This window comes from Panthera uncia, chromosome D2, assembly GCF_023721935.1.
Source record: "Panthera uncia isolate 11264 chromosome D2, Puncia_PCG_1.0, whole genome shotgun sequence".
NCBI lineage: Eukaryota > Metazoa > Chordata > Mammalia > Carnivora > Felidae > Panthera > Panthera uncia.
Genome location: NC_064818.1, coordinates 77,601,870 through 77,617,921, shown reverse-complemented (window position 1 = coordinate 77,617,921; position 16,052 = coordinate 77,601,870). Strand labels below are relative to the sequence as shown.

The following is a 16,052-nucleotide window of genomic DNA, read 5'->3' as shown; positions in this document are numbered from 1 at the left end:
GAATTCAAATATCACCATTCTGCTGCCTTTGATGAATTAAAGGAGTCAACACCAATCACGAATAGCAGCTAACAACACAAAAGGAGAAAAGGGGACACTCTGTGCCTACTGATGGAGGACACATCACCAGCTATAAAGTAATCATGAAAAAACTGAACCAGACTCTGAGCGAGCTTCTAGATCTAACTATCAATCTCCAGAGAACAGAGGACAGACGAGCATGTGAAGGAATACTTCCGAGGTGTAATCAACGAAATCCAGACTGTGGGAAATTCCACAGGACAAACTGCCCAGTTTCTGCTTCATAATGTTGCAAGGAAGAAACAAGAGGGAGATGGGGGTGGGGCGGAGTTGGGAATCAGTAGATAAAAACACCGCTTGAGAATCTCACGGACCAATCACAATGCAAGAGCCTCATCTGAGTCTGATTCAAACAAATTGCAAGCAACATGAAACAATTATAAGACCAACAAGGGAACGTGAACAATGATTGGACATTTAATAATATTAAAGAATTATTGTTGGTATTCTTTAGACGTGATAATGGCATTATCTATGATTTTGAAACAAATTCCTATCTTTTAGGGGCACCGAAATATTCATACATAAAGTAACAAGATTTCTGGGATATGATTCAAAATAATCTAAGGCAAGGGCACCCGGTTGGCTCAGTCAGTTAAGCATTTGACTCGATTTTGGCTCAGGTCGTGATCTCATGGTTCATGAAATCGAGCCCCGTGGTTGGCTCTGAACTGACAGCTGGGAGCCTGCTTGGGATCCTCTGTCTCTCCCTCTCTCTCTGCCCCTCCCCTACTTGCACACACACACACACACACACACACACACACATGCGCACTCTCTTTCTCAAAATAAATTCATAAACATTTCAAAATAATCTAGGAGAGGGGCACCTGGGTGGCTCAGTTGGTTAAGCCTCCGACTTTGGCTCAGGTCATGGTCTTGTGGTTCGTGGGTTCGAGCCCCACATCAGGCTCTGTGCTGACAGCTCAGAGCCTGGAGCCTGCTTCCAATTCTGTCTCCCTCTCTCTCTGCCCCTCCTCAGCTCGTGCTCTGTCTCTTTCTGTCTCTCAAAAATGAATAAATGTTAAAAAAAATTTATCAAAATAATCTAGGGGAGAAGAATGGGTAGAGTATAGATTAAACAAGAGGGTATTAATCTTGAAAGGGGTCCTAATGGCCAAATATGGGACAATCTGACAACAAAATAAATAACAACGGGAATGAGTTGTAACTTAGAGAATAAAACAAATAGCCCTGAGTCCATATTGGAATGAACAAGCAAATGGGGACAAAAAAAGGAAAGCTCTTTCTTACAGTAAATTCCAACTAACAAATACAGAAGGAATGACAGAAATACAAAATGACCATTCGGCAAACACCACAGTAAGAAGTGCTTCAGGTAAAAATTATCACTGGAGGGGCACTGGGGTGGCTTGGTCGCTTGAGCATCTGACTCTTGACTTTGGCTCAGGTCATGATCCCCGGGGCCATGGGATCGAGCCCCACATCTGGCTCTGCACTGAGTATGGAGCCTGCTCGAGATTCTCTCTCTCCCTCTGCCCTCTCCCCTACTCACTCTCTCTCTCTCTCAAATCAATCAATTAATTAATTTATTAAAAAGAATGATTGATCAATGGATGCAAACATTGAGACGGGAAAAGAAAAACGGGAAAGGATACTTACACAGACAACATGCTTTCCCACAGGATACTTACTAGTTAATGGGACAAGGAGTAACTTCACAGTAGAGAACCCTGGCACCTATCACCTCCGACACTGATCAAAGTGAACCTCACCAATAAGGGGCAAAGTGCCATCATGCACCTGTCCCCGTGCAGCACACCAAGAGGGCACAGCACTGTTTCTGTGAGATTCCTGCCCAAAGCGCATAGCCAAAAATTAAATGAAGTCACAAGGAAACATCAGGAAAAAACCTGATGTTGAGGGATATTCTACAAAATAACCAGCCAGTACTATTCAAAAATGCCACGGTCCTTAGAGACCAGAAAGGCTGAGGGACTGGCCCAGGAGGCAGGACACAGGGGAAGGGACTGCTAAATGCAACGTGTCCCATATAAAGATGCGGATGTGCTGGCCCATGATGACATCTGATCTTATAATTCTCCCACGATTGTTATGCAAGATGTTAGCATTTGGGGAAGCTGGCTTCAGGGCAGATGGAAATTCTCTGTGCTAATTTTGCGACTTCTGTAAGTGTGAAATTACTTCAGAATGAACAGTTACACATAAGTTTTTAAAGTGGTTATTAGTTGATAATTAGTGAGGCTTGGTGATGGGAAACGAGGAGCTCATGATGCTACTCTCCCTACTTGCACAGATACTTGGAATGTTCCATGACAAAAAGTTAAAAAGAGGGGCTCCTGGGGGGCTCAGTTGGGCGTCTGACTCTTGATTTCAGCTCAGGTCATGATCTCACAGCTTTGTGGGTTTGAGCCCCGGGCTCTGCACTAACAGTGTACAGCCTGCTTGAGATTCTCACTCTCTTTCTGCCACTCCCCTGCTCACACTCGCTCTCAAAATAAATAAACTTAAAAAAAAAAAAAAGGAAAAAAAGTTAAAAAGAGGGATTTCAGAGACAAAACAACCGCACAGGAGATGTGGACCCCGTTTGGATTTGATTCAAACACATCAACGTCAAAGAACATTTCTGAGCCAGGCAGGGAGACTTAAATACGGATTACTGGGAAATACTAAGGAATCACTGTTGATTTTGTAGGTTGGGGTTTTTTCCACTGTGATAAAAAAACACATAAAATGTACTAATGTAACCATTTAAAGTATACAAATCAGTAGCATAAAGCATAGTCACATTATATGACCATCACCCCTGTCCACTTTCAGACATTTGTATCACCCCAACAGGAGACTGTCCCATCAACAGCCCCTCCCCACCCCCCACTCCCCCGGCAATCACTAATCTATTTTACGTCTGTACAGATTTTCCTATTTGGGACGTGTCATACAAATGCTACGTAACATGTAAAATACGGCCTTTTGTGCCTAGCTTCCTTCGCTTCCCGTGTTTTCCAGGTTCATCCACATCATGGCATTGATCAGTATTTCATTCTTTTTATAGCTGAAATATTCCATGGTGTGAATAGACCGCATTCTGTTTATCCGTTCATGTGTCGATGAACATTTGCATTGTTTCCGCCTTTTGGCGATGTTGAATAGTGCTGCTATGAATATTCATGTAGAACTTTTTGTTTGGACACCTGTTTTCAATCCTTTTGGATGCGTACATAGGAGTGGAATTGCTGGGTTATAGGATGCTTCTGTTTACCTTCTCCAGGAGCTGTTTTCCAGAGGGGGTGCCCCATTTCACATTCCGGCCAGCATTCCCACACGAGGGCTCCAATGTGTCCACATCCTCGTCAACGCTGGCCATCTTCCCTTGTGTTTTGTTTTTAAAATGATTATGGATGGCCATCCAAGTGGGTGTGAGGTGGGATCTCACTGTAGTTTTGATCTGCATTTCCCTGACTGATGGCACAGAGCATCTCTTTGTGTGTTTGTTGGCCATTGTTAGGTGTTTTAACGTGTTGTAGTTATGTGAAAAATAACTATCTTTTTTTTGGAAGGCATTACTAAAATATGAAAGGATACACATGACAACAAATCTGGGATTTAAAATACAACAGCAAAAAAAAAAAAAAAAAAGAAAACAAGTTGAAAAAAGGCAAAAAAGATACAACAAGGGAATGTGGCAAAAATCTTTTGTTAAATCTGAGTGATGGCTGTGTGGGGGGAGTCGCTGTATCATTCTGCTTTCATGTATGTCTGAAATTTGCCACAATAAAAAAAGAAATTCTACCCTATGAAACAAAGTCGTGAAAACCCAGGGTCATTACTCCTGTGGTCTTTGTTCATTCAAAACACAAGCCTCTCTCTCTCCTCTCTTACCAACCTCACAAGGCATTTTCTGGGTTTTTCCTGGCAACCTCAGAGACCCTGCCTTCTGAGATTCACAGATGTTGGGGAGACTGGGGGAGGGGCAGAGGGTCCAGACTTCTGGGACTGTCCCCATGCATCTTGAGAGACCAGTGCTCTAGACCAGAACACATGTGGGAAATTCGGGTCCAACAATCAATCAGCAAGCATCACAGTGGTCCTGGGGGCACAGCCTCACTGCAGATGCTGATGCTGTCCTCAGTGCCAACGTTCAAAACAGACAGCCCGGGGCCCGCTGCAGACATGTGCCCATGGTCTTTTCAGCGATGCTCTCGGAAAACCACCTGCTGTTGGGGACCAACTCCACACTACCTGGGAAGTGGGAGGCACTGGAGGCATCAAATTCTTTTAAAAAATCGTGCTTTTTTCTTTTTAAGATGTTGGGAAGGCCATCAGTGCCAAAAACAGTCATTATGTAAAGGTAGCAAGACGCACGATTTAGTGCTTACATGTTGTTTGACTCTTGCTGTATGTTGGCCTTCCAATGAACTATTTTTTTCAGTTTATTTATTTTTTGAGAGAGAGCACGTGCATGTGCACGCACAGGGGAGGGGCAGAAAGGGAAGAAGGAAAGAGGGAGAGCGGATCCCCAAGCTGACAGCACAGAGCCCGATTCGGGGCTCTTCGTGAGATCGTGACCTGAGCAGAGATGGAGAGTCAGACGCTTAACCGACTGAGAGCCACCCCGGCGCCCCTCAACGAACTATGTTTAAAACACTGACACATTAATACACTTCAGTTCTCATTCGTCCGGAGAAGAAGCAAAAGTCACTGGGACACAGCCACAGGCATTTCTTACTCTTACGCTGAAACGCATTCCACAGGCTGAAAGCATTCTGTGGGCCTCCTCTGCGGTCTTTCCCCAGGACAATCAGCTCTGATGGGTGGAAGGGCCCACCTACCTGGCTGCCCAGCCAAACCCCACAGGCTGCCCAAGGCCTCAGGCCCACCTCAGGCCCCAGGGCTGCCCCACCTGAGTGCCCGGGCCCCCCCCCCCCCCAAGACCCCCCTCGCCCCCCCCCCCGGGGGCCCGGCCCCCCCCCCCCCCAAAGACCCGCTTCCACACACGCCCGTGAGCGGCTGGCCTACCTCGTGAGACTCTATCCCCATCTCCTGCAGGGCCGACTGGAAATACCCGGGAGCGGGTTTCCCCACCACTTCGGCCTTGATTCCACAGGCATACTGGGAAAATAGAAAAGGACACATGGCATGGGTTTAGGATTAACAGGTGGATACGGATCCAAAGGCCTCCCTCCAGGGAATCAAGGAAAGAGTGCCCCAAATGTGTCCCCCCGGGGGCCGGGAGCCTCCAGGAGGCAGGACACAGGGGCTGCGAGACACATCTCATAGGCAAGAGCATCGCGACCCCACATCAGGGTGCACAGGATGCTGGGGGCACCCCTAGTGGGCCCCCTGCTCAAAAACCTGAGCACGGCAGGAGGCGGGCCACCTGGGCTGATGCTCTCATTTGTCACCTGCCCTCCAGGAGAAAAGGGCCATGGCTCTATCTGCCAGTGTGCTCAACCCTCCCACCTGAGCACAGGCAGGAAGGAGCCAGGGTAGCAGTTGAGTGACCTGGGGCAGGTGATCAGGCATGGGTCAGAGGGGACCCTGGGGAGCCCCATCTGAGCCTGGCCCTGGAAGCTGGAGGAGGGAGTCGGGAAGGAATCCCATCGGGACACATCAAGCTCCAGGTGTCGCAGGTGTTAGGAACGAGGCAGGTGGTTCGATGAGAGTCTGAGAGGAGAGTGGCAGTGGGGATGCTGGAGGGCCAGCCGGGTCAACAGCCGGCAGGCTGGAGTGTGGGGGAGCGTGAAGGACAGGACAGTAGAGTGACGACCAAGGCGGCTGAGGGGCCAAGCTCTGGGGCAGAGAGGGCGCTCAGCTTGAAGGCCCGAATAGGAGGGCCCACTGTGGAAACCTAAGAGCCGATTCAGACATGGGAGTACGCCCCCTTCTCCAGAAAGACCAGAAACACCCCAAACAGCCCCGAGATCTGAAGGAGGCTCGGACAGACTCAGGGAGGTACCTCGAGCGCCTTTGTGTAGGCACCGACGTCCAGCATCAGGCCAGAGGTCTCCTTGTAGTAACGTCTACAAAAGAGCAGGAGGGGACAAGGTGAGCTGGGCCCGGGAGCCGTACCAAGAGAGACTGCCCTGTCCTTGTTCTGCCAGCTCAAGAGAGCAGAGCCACGGGTAAGGGTCTGTCCAGATGCCACACTGGGCACGACCGATGGAGGTCTGCACGACAGGGCCCAGGGCCAGGTCACCACACCCGGGCAGGAGAGCAAGTGGGCCAGCAGATCTCAGTCCCAATGGTCCCCTGCTGCCGGCCTCTGGGGACCCCCGGGGGCAGATGGATCCAGCCGCTAACACAGAGAAAGACAAGTGACCCGTGTTCCAGGGAAGGACAGCAGGTCCACAGGGCATGTGGTGAACCCCTAACTGCTAATAACTAACCCCTAATTGCTTCCTGAAAAAGAAAACTCCATTATTCCACGGCACCCCACCGCAGCTCCTATTAGCCAGAGGTCAAGGTGCTAGGTTTCAGGGGCCCCAGATGCGCTTACGAGAAGACAGCTATCTCCTCCCTGTCTCACTGGAGACCCACACAGCTCGGCTCTTGGAAGCATGCCTTTCTGAAGATGATCTCAAGATTCTCGGGAGCACAGTGCCGGCCCTGGCCTCCACTGTCCGGCCCACCCCAGGCCATGGGCAGACCCCTCAGGACACATGGTAGACGAAGCCTTCTTCTCTCTGAGCAAAGCCATTTGACCATAAAGAGGAACAGAGATAGGTTAACCCGTGCCTCTCTACAGACAGGGTTCCTGGAAGCCCGGGACTATTAAAATGTGAGACCCATCCCACCAGGTGCCCGGCTCTCTTTCCCATGTCCTTCGGGTCTGGGAGACATTGGACAACACGGATGCAGAGACCCAAGAGAAGTTCTCAACATGACGCCTCACATGCAGAAAACCGCTCAAACAATATTAGAGAATATTATCACTGCGTTTACCCGGCGTGAGCTACAGGCGGTAAGACCCCGGCTGGGCCAGAAAGGAGGAACGCAAGTCTTCCCAGTTTGTGGGGGTTACAACCTGTTCTGTGCCTATCGGTGAGAACCGAGCTTCCCAGGAGCTGCCTCGGGGCTGTGCCCTTCCCTCTAGCTCGGCAGGGCCCGGGAACCCTGCCTGTTTGGCTCTGCCCCACCTGAGGCCCCGAGGGCTGCAGGAGCCTGGCCGGTGGCCGCCAGCACTCAATGCCCGCGGGCAGTGACGCAAGGCTTTGGCCAAACTCTTGGCTTTGGCCAGGGCTGGTCCCCCGGCACTCACTCGTCACGGGGGTTTGGAGCCTGGAGCCCCTGTGACGAAGCTGGGGTGGTGGTGGGGTGGGGGGGCTCCTGTCACGACAGGACTCGTTGGTCTCCAAGCGAACCCCAGGTTTTCCGGTCAGGGATCTGAGGCTCTGTGCTCTAGGGGCCACCCCATAACCAGCCGGGACACCGCACACCTTCAGGAAGATAGATGCCTGGTAGTCAAAAAGAACTACCTCCTGCTTACAGAACTGGGGGCCTAAAAATGCTCCCCCTTTTATTTATTTATTTATGTATGTATGTATGCATGCATGTATTTATTTTTAACTTTATTTATTTTGAGAGGGACAGAGAAAGAGGGAGGGAGAGAATCCCAAGCAGGCTCTGCACTGTCAGCACAGAGCCCAACATGGGGCTCGAATTCACAAACCATGAGATCATGACTGGAGCCGAAATCAAGAGTTGGACACTCAATTGACTGAGCCACCCAGGTGCCCCTTAAGAATTTTTTTTTAACTGAATCTGAGTTGTTTTTATAGTGTCCGGAATTTTTCTTTATTTCCTCTTTCTTCAGGAAAACAAAAGAGCCACCTTGAAGGCCATCTGTTGGCTGAAAACATTTTTAGAGGCACAATAAACAGAAGTACCTGTTGGGGTGCCCGGGTGGCTCAGTCGGTTGAGCGTCTGACTTTGGCGCAGGCCATGATCTCACGGTTCGTGGGTTCAAGCCCCGCGTCGGGATCTGTGCTGACTGCTCAGAGCCTGGAGCCTGTTTCAGAATCTGTGTCTCCCTCTCTCTCTGTCCCTCCCCTGTTCATGCTCTGTCTCTCTCTGTCTCAAAAATAAATAAACGTTAAAAAAAAAAAATTTAGAAGTACCTGTTAATTTTTTTAAATGGAAAAGCCCAGGTTATTCCAGGAACATAAGCGATTTCATGCAGTATCTTTTGTTACTGGCATAAGGAGAGCAACAGCAAGCCTGGTTTGAACACTCAGTTCCAGAGTGTTCTGGAACATTCGGTTCCAGCCACAAAGAAGAAACTGGGGGTGCTGGGAAAGACCGGGAAAAGCTGGGGAGAAGCAGTCAGATAGATTTTATGCTTTATTCTTCTGCCCTTCCGATTATTCAGCACGGCCTCCCTTCAAAATGACCACTTGACCTTTCCCACAAGAGCCATTAACCTTCCATAGTCTGTCGCGTAAACAGCTTAATTTTCTGACGGCAGCATGACAGAAGAAATTACAAAGGCAATTCCCACTCCCGGTCCAAACAGATGCCAAATGTAAATCACTCCATTTCCAGGAGGAGGACATTCTGCCCCAGTGCCTCCGCCGTCCTGCCTCCTCGGGGGCGCCGCTCAGCCCTGTTCTGGCGGAGGACGGCCCCTCACCATCGACGACCCCCACTTGGACAGGACAGCTGTCCTTGGGCTGTCCCGAGAAGCTGCTGACCTAAGCCCGAAAGCTGGCGGTTCCTTTCTCTCGTTTTTGAGCACCCGACCCATAGCCCGAGTCAGAACACCCTAAGTCAGAGGCACCCTAACCGCTGCTTCGTAAAACAAACCCTTGCCTACTCTTGAATGACAAAGCTAAAAAGCAGCTGATTCCATTTGTTTTTCCTGGTCAACAACATATCTACTTTGATCGCTATCTAAAATCTGGAACAAAAACTTGTAAAAATTAGAGACAATTTTCAAGAAAAAACTTTTAACATAAATGAGTTATAACAGAGCTTCTCAATTATGCTGTTCTCTGGGGAGGGGTTGATTTTAGGGGTGCCTGAAGGACCAAGCCTGGAACCTAAGTGAATTAAGCAAGCCAGGTTCCATGGTTTGCAGTGCCCTAAACTTTAGAAGGTTGTGAGGTTGGAAAGGGACTAGGATGGTGAATTTTATGCGTCAACTTGACTGGGCCAAGGTGCCAGATATTTGGTCACACGTTATTCTGCGTGTTTCTGTAAAGGTCTTTTTGGGGTGAGATTAACACTTCAATCAGTGGACTCTGAGTGAACGGAATGCTCTCCATTGTGTGGTGGGCCTCACCCAATCAGTTGAAGGCCAGAACAGCAGGGTCTGACCTCCCTGAGCAAGAAGGATGCTGCCCACAGGCACGTCCTTTGGACTGAGACCACAACTCTTCACTGGGTCTGCAGGCGGCCAGTCTGCCCTGCAGATTTTGGACTTACCTAGCCTCAAAAACCAATTTCTCTTCACACACATATATATGGATGGGTGTGTGTGTGTGTGTGTGTGTGTGTGTGTGTGTGTATCCAAATCCACTTGGTTTCGTTTCTGTGAAGAATCCTAATACTGGATTATTTTATTTTGTGTGATAAACACACGAGAATATTTTTACCTCCTAAAAGAAATACAGCTTCTCTTTTCTTTCCTGAAATCTCTTTTGTTTGCCTTATTGACAGAGGCACAGCCATGAAGAAATACTTCTCTACTATGAGAAAAACAACGAGCAGCACAAGATTAAGTGGCAAGTGACTGAGTGTGGTGAAGGGGACAACAGGACGTGGTGGGGTCTGCGGTAAACTAGAGTTCATGGAGGCAGTGGCCTCCGCTGAGCTTCTGTGTGCTCAGGAATGTGGGGCCCTGTACTGTCAGATCTTCTGATTTTTCTTTCATTTCGTGAAGTTTATTTATTAATTTTGAGAGAGAGGGCGCGAGCAGGGGAGGGGCAGAGAGAGAGGGAGAGAGACAGAATCCTAAAGCAGGCCCCGTGCTGTCAGCGCAGAGCCCAATGCGGGGCTCAAGCTCACGAGACTGAGAGATCGTGACCTGAGCCGAGATCAAAAATCTCCCCATTTTTAAACACAGGTCCCCCCAGAATGCAGGATCTTGTGTGGGCCAAACATTTGCTCTCGAATACAGCCTAGAGGTGACAAGCACGGGGTCCGGGTGGCATTCCCAGCATTTACCAGCTGGGGATCCTGGCCTAGTTCACCTCCTTATGCCTCAATGAGCCCACCCGTAAAATGATGCCATGGCCTACAAGTCTCAGGGTCGTGATCGGAATTAAACAAAACAGAGCACAGAAAGTACTTACCAATGGCTGGTGGCCAAACACAAGGTCCCTCCCTTGACTACCGGAATGGCCTGCCCTGTCCAGCAGGCAGAGGTCGGGAGTTCCCAACCAGCAGAAGCATCTAAACTGGGAAAGCCTTCCCCAGAGGCGGGCCCCCAAACTCCCGCAGGGCACGAAACGCTGGGGCAGGGCTCCACGGTGCCCCTGCACCCTTAAGAGCCCGTGACTCTAAAACCCTAGTGTTGCCTCTGCTGATGACAGAGTAAGTCTGCACAGCTTTCTGGTAAGCAACTTGGTGACATGAGTCCAGAACCTCAGATATGCCCACCATTCTAAATGCACGAAGATGCTGACCATAGCGTTACTTTGGTGGAAAATCAGAAATAACTTAATGTCCCTCAGAAGGTACTGGCTTAAAAAGACTACAGGATGGGGGCACCTGGGTGGCTCAGTCAGCTGGGCGTCCTACTTCAGCTCAAGTCATGATCTCACGGCTCTCGTGGTTCAAGCTCCTCACTGGGCTCGCTGCTGTCAGCACGGAGCCCGCTTCAGATCCTATGTCTCCCTCTCTCTCTGCCCCCTCCCAGCTTTCACTCTCTCCTTCAAAAATAAATACATCTTTGGGGCACCTGGTGGCCCATCGGTTGAACATCCGACTTTGGCACAGGTCACGATCTCACAGTTCACGGGTTTGAGTCCCTCATCGGGCTCTGTGCTGACAGCTCGGAGCCTGGAGCCTGCTTCGGATTCAATGTCTCCCTCCTCTCTTCCCCTCCCTCACTTGCACTCTTTCTCAAAAATAAACATTAAAAAAAAATTTTTTTTAAATAAATCTCTAAAACAAAAAAATCTACAGGACAGCCTGTAAAAAAAGATTCTAGGAAAACCATGCTACAAACAAAAGTACTGTTTGTTTATTTTTGAGACAGAGAGAGACAGAGCATGAACAGGGGAGGGGCAGAGAGAGAGGGAGACACAGAATCCAAAACAGGCTCCGGGCTCTGAGCTGTCAGCACAGGGCCCGACGCGGGGCTCGAACTCACGGACCGCGAGATCGTGACCTGAGCCGAAGTCGGACGCTCAACCGACTGAGCCACCCAGGCGCCCCATAGAGGTATTTATTAACTGAGTTTAGAGTTGTTCATAAAGTACTATCTGGCAAAGAATAGAACCCGGGCGACAAAGCTGGGTCGGGTTTGATACTGATGCTCTGAATACATCCGTTTGTAATGATCTGTTTGCACTGGAAACCACGTGGAAGAACACAAACCAAAATGTTGACAGCTGTTTTCTTGGGCAGGGGAATGAAAACACTTTCTCTTTTCTTCTTTTTGCTCATCCATAGGCTCTAGTTTTCCTCCCATGAACTTGTGCTGTCTTGGTGGTAAAAGATGTTAAGAAAAATAACCAATGTGGTTTTTTAAAAGAAAGAGACATGAGGCACCTGGGCAGCTCAGTCGGTTGAACGTCCAACTTTGGGTCTGGTCATGATCTTGAGGTTTGTGGGTTCGAGCCCCACATCGGACTCTGTGCCTTGGGATTCTCCTCTCCCTCTCTCTCTGCCCCTTCCCAGCTTGCTATCTCTCTCTCAAAAATAAATGCTTGAAAGAAAGAAAGAAAGAGAGAGAGAGAGAAAGAAAGAAACAAACAGATAATGAGGACTGTGCTAAAGGCTCCGACAAAAATGTTGGTAATAAGATCACAACTTTACAGAGCTCATGCTCTGCAGCCCGAGACGTGGAGCCTGGCCCAGAGCTTTCCTCCGGGCCGCCAAGCCTTTTCTTCCCTACTCACGTGTCCCCTGGAGACAATCCTTCAATGCCTTGTGCCGTACCCTGTGCGAACGCACCTAACCTTGGGACAGCCAGCACTGGCGCCCTGAGACTCCATGGAGCTTCCGTCCGCAGTGACCCTCCCCTCCCCTCCCCTCCCCCAGCCTCTCCCAGCCCTGAGCCCGCATGGAAGCCTGACCAACCTGCTCTTGAAGTCAGAGGATTCTACTTTCCTCAAACATCATTAAAAGAAAGGAAGGAAGAAATAAAGAAAGAAACAAAGCAGGGAGGGAAACGGAAGGCAGCCTGTGCTCACCCCACACCCACTTTTCTGCACCATTTACTGATTCTCTAAGGCACAGGCCCACAGAACGGCATGCAAAGCAGCCAGAAACGCTCTTCCTGAAGCTGACTTACCCTTTTCCCAGAGATATGAGCACAGGATTGTCCAGCTCCATGAGCACCTGAAAGGCCTTATTCATGTTTTGGTAAGAAAAGCTTTCTCCTGCATCCGCTATTACGACACAGTTCGGGTTGGACGTGTCGATCTGGGCAAATTCTGAGCGGATTCCTGAAAAGAGAAAAAAGGATAAAGCCCTGGGGTGACGTGGCCTACCTCCCGTCTCCTCCCGGGACCCCTTCTGCCTGCCACGTGGGCCCTGCCCCTTTCTCGGATGTTCCTCCTGACCCTTACAGCTGTACGGGAGGTGAACCAGGAAGGGCTGTTACTCCCGTTGTACAGATGAAGGAATGTTCCACAGTTAGGGCTTGTTAGGAGAAAGACGGGCCCGCCCTTGGGGTCCCTGCCCCAACACCGCATCACCCCAGGGACTACCCAGTTCAATACCACAGGTAGGAAACCCACAGCCCTGCAACTGAGAAGAGATTCGCCTGCAAGACACAGATCCCTGGATGTAGGGTCAAATCCGGCTGCTGGTAACCTTTAGAGGGCGGCTGTTGCTGCACCCAGACTCTAGGAACCATCGAGCATTCCAGCCCCATGCCACTGAACACAGCAGAGCTGGGACACACACACAGGCTGAAAAGAAGGAGCAGAAGCTCACCCCTGCTGGCCCAGCTCACCCGTCCTTAGGAAGGCCTCACCCCTGTTGGCCTGGCTCTCCAATGCCCTGAGGAAAGCTTCTTCCTCCTTCACCTTCTCTGCCCTCCCCAATTTTCCATCAAACAGGGAAAGTTGCAGGGCACCTGGGCGGCTCAGTTGGTTAAGTGTCTGCCTCTTGATTTCCACTCAGGTCACGATCCCAGGGTCATGACATCAAGCCCTGTGTCAGACTCCGCACTGAGCATGAGCCTGTTTAGGATTCTCTCTCTCTCTCTCTCTCTCGCTCTCGCTCTCGCTCTCGCTCTTGCTCTCTGTGTCTCTCTCTGCCACTCCCCTGCTTGCACACTTGGTCTCTCTCTCTCTCTCTCTCTCAAAAGAAATAAACTTAAAAAACAAAACAAAACAAAGAGGTGCCCGGGTGGCTCAGCCTGTTAAGCGTCCGACTTCAGCTCAGGTCATGCTCTCACGGGTCTTGGGTTCAAGCCCCGCATCAGGCTCTGTGCTGACAGCTCAGAGCCTGGATCCTGCTTCAGATTCTGTCTCTCCCTCTCTCTCTGCCCCTCCCCCACTTGCTCTCTGTCTCTCTCTCTCTCAAAAATAAATGAAATGTTAAAAAAAAAATTTTTTTTTAATAAAAACAAACAAGCAAACAAACAAAAACCCAGCAGGCCTGGGCTGCTTGGATCCTGCAAATTCCAAAGAAAGGCTGTCCTCAGGACAGGCCTTCCACCAGCACCTGGGAGATCACCTCTGAGCCCCTGGAATATTCCACCAGAAAACAGTGTTTTGTAAGCCTGGGGCCCTGGGGGGTTGGAGACTGAGCAGCCAGGGTTAGTCACCCAGGTGCTACAGACCCACGTGAGGGACCCTTAATAGAAATCCTGGGCACAAGGCTCCAGTCAGCTTCTCTGGGTGACAACATGTCACAGTTGCTGTCACACATCTCTGCTGGGAGAATCAGGTGCATCTCAGGGCAACTCCACGGGAGGGGACCACTGGAAGGTCGCCTGGATTCTCCCAGAGTTCACCCACACCTCTCTTCCCCTTACTGAGTTCACGCTGTGTTCTTTCACTGTGGGAAGCTGTGACTGAGTCTGACAGCTTTTCTGAGCCCTGTGAGTCCTTCTAGCAAATCATCAAGCCTGAGTGTGGCCTGGAGAACCCCTGACACAACTAGATGCTGTATGATTCTATTTATATAAAACTCTAGACAAGGCAGACCTATTCAGAAGGGAAAAAACCAGAACACTAGGTACCCCTGAGGCAGGAGGGGATGGGCACTGACTGGGCAGCATGTGAGGGAACTTTCAAGGTGATGGTTAAGTTCTAGAATCTGATGGTGACAGGGTTTCGCATCTGCGAAAACTCAGAAGTACACTAGAGAGATCTGCATTTCATCGTGCATAAATTTCCTATCAGAAAGAAGAAATATATGGGGTGCCTAGGTGGCTCAGTCGGTTGAGCGTCCGACTTCAGCTCAGGTCACGATCTCGCGGTCTGTGAGTTCGAGCCCCGCGTCGGGCTCTGGGCTGATGGCTCGGAGCCTGAAGCCTACTTCCGATTCTGTGTCTCCCTCTCTCTCTGCCTCTCCCCCGTTCATGCTCTGTCTCTGTCTCAAAAATAAATAAACATAAAAAATAAATAAATAAATAAATAAATAAAAAAGAAAGAAGAAATATAAACAGATGTTGAACCCTAGTTAATGATGTGCTGAAGTTTTGGGGATGTGTACCAATGTCTGCCGTTTACCTTGAAATGCATCAAAAAGATAAGATGAAAAGATGGACGGAGGGACGGGCAGACGCATGAAGAACAAAATACAGTAAAAATGTCACTGGTAAAGTCAAGGTGACGAGCATACAAATATTCCAACTAAAATTCCTTCGGCTTCGATGTATGTTTCAAAATGTCATAATAATATGCGGGCGGTGGGGCGGGGGGGCTGGGGGGGGAGAATTCATCAACAATAAAACTTGGAAAAAGACTCCAAGTCTGAAAACAGAGGCAGGACTGCAGCCCAAGAGGCCACTCTGGCTGCCCCTCCAGCCAGCGCGAGCTCTAATATCTACTTGTTTCTGCGCCCTTAAGAGGCAAATGCTGACCCTCCCCCCTCCCTCCCTGCTCACTCCACCCCCAACCCTCCCTTTGCCCCAGGGGCAGGGATTTTCTCTCTTAAGTTTTTCCTTCTCTTTGAGGACCTGTTCTAAAGACGCTGGCAGTGATCCCAGATCACAGAGGAAGGATTTTTGAGAAACAGGATTTCTAAAGCCTGGGCATATTGCCCTTGACTGGCACCAGAGCTATGGATTTGACACTCGGGCCTTTCAGGGAGCACCCTCAAACTCTGGGGGCCCCCCCGCTCCTGCCGCTCCTGCCGCTCCTGCCGGGAGGCAGAGAAGTATCCTTCTGCCAGTGGTTTGTAAATAAAAATACCAAGCGCGGGGGAAGAAAGAGGGCTCAGTGCATCGACAGGAAAGTGTCCTGAATTCCGAAGCACTGCTTATGTTTCTTCTTTTTAAATATTCAGAAGGTACCAGATAATACTGCTCCTTCTACTTCTTCCCAGAAGAACTCTGCACTGAGGGTCAAAGGGGCTCTTTCCTTGTCTTAGGCTAAGATTGGGATGTAAACCTTGTACCATTTGCCAGAGAGCAGGGCTGTTTTTCACCAACAGAGCTTAAGCTTGGGGGGGGGTGGGTGGGGGGTGGGTAGGGGGGGCAGGGGAGGCAGGGAGGGAGTAGGGGGTGGTAGCAGACAGAAACCTGTGGGCTTCAATCCAGCCCTCATTCTCCCCACCCCCACCAACCCTAGAAGCTAGAACTTTGCCCCGTGACAATTCCCTGCCCCCTCCGTCCCTTCTAGATCAAAGAGAGCAGGCTC

General features: G+C 49.9%; 1 protein-coding gene across 2 annotated transcripts in view; it reads right to left on the bottom strand.

The window, feature by feature from the left end:
* The window catches only part of LHPP (phospholysine phosphohistidine inorganic pyrophosphate phosphatase), a 119,002-nt gene that overhangs the window by 85,290 nt on the left and 17,660 nt on the right, over positions 1-16,052 (bottom strand). For both annotated transcript variants that reach the window (XM_049646623.1, XM_049646622.1), the window contains exons 3-5: positions 12,527-12,680; positions 6,023-6,086; positions 5,083-5,175 (exon numbers count right to left, since the gene is read on the bottom strand). In XM_049646623.1, the coding sequence (XP_049502580.1) occupies positions 5,083-5,175; positions 6,023-6,086; positions 12,527-12,680 (311 nt within the window). The remainder of the gene's footprint in view (positions 1-5,082; positions 5,176-6,022; positions 6,087-12,526; positions 12,681-16,052) is intronic.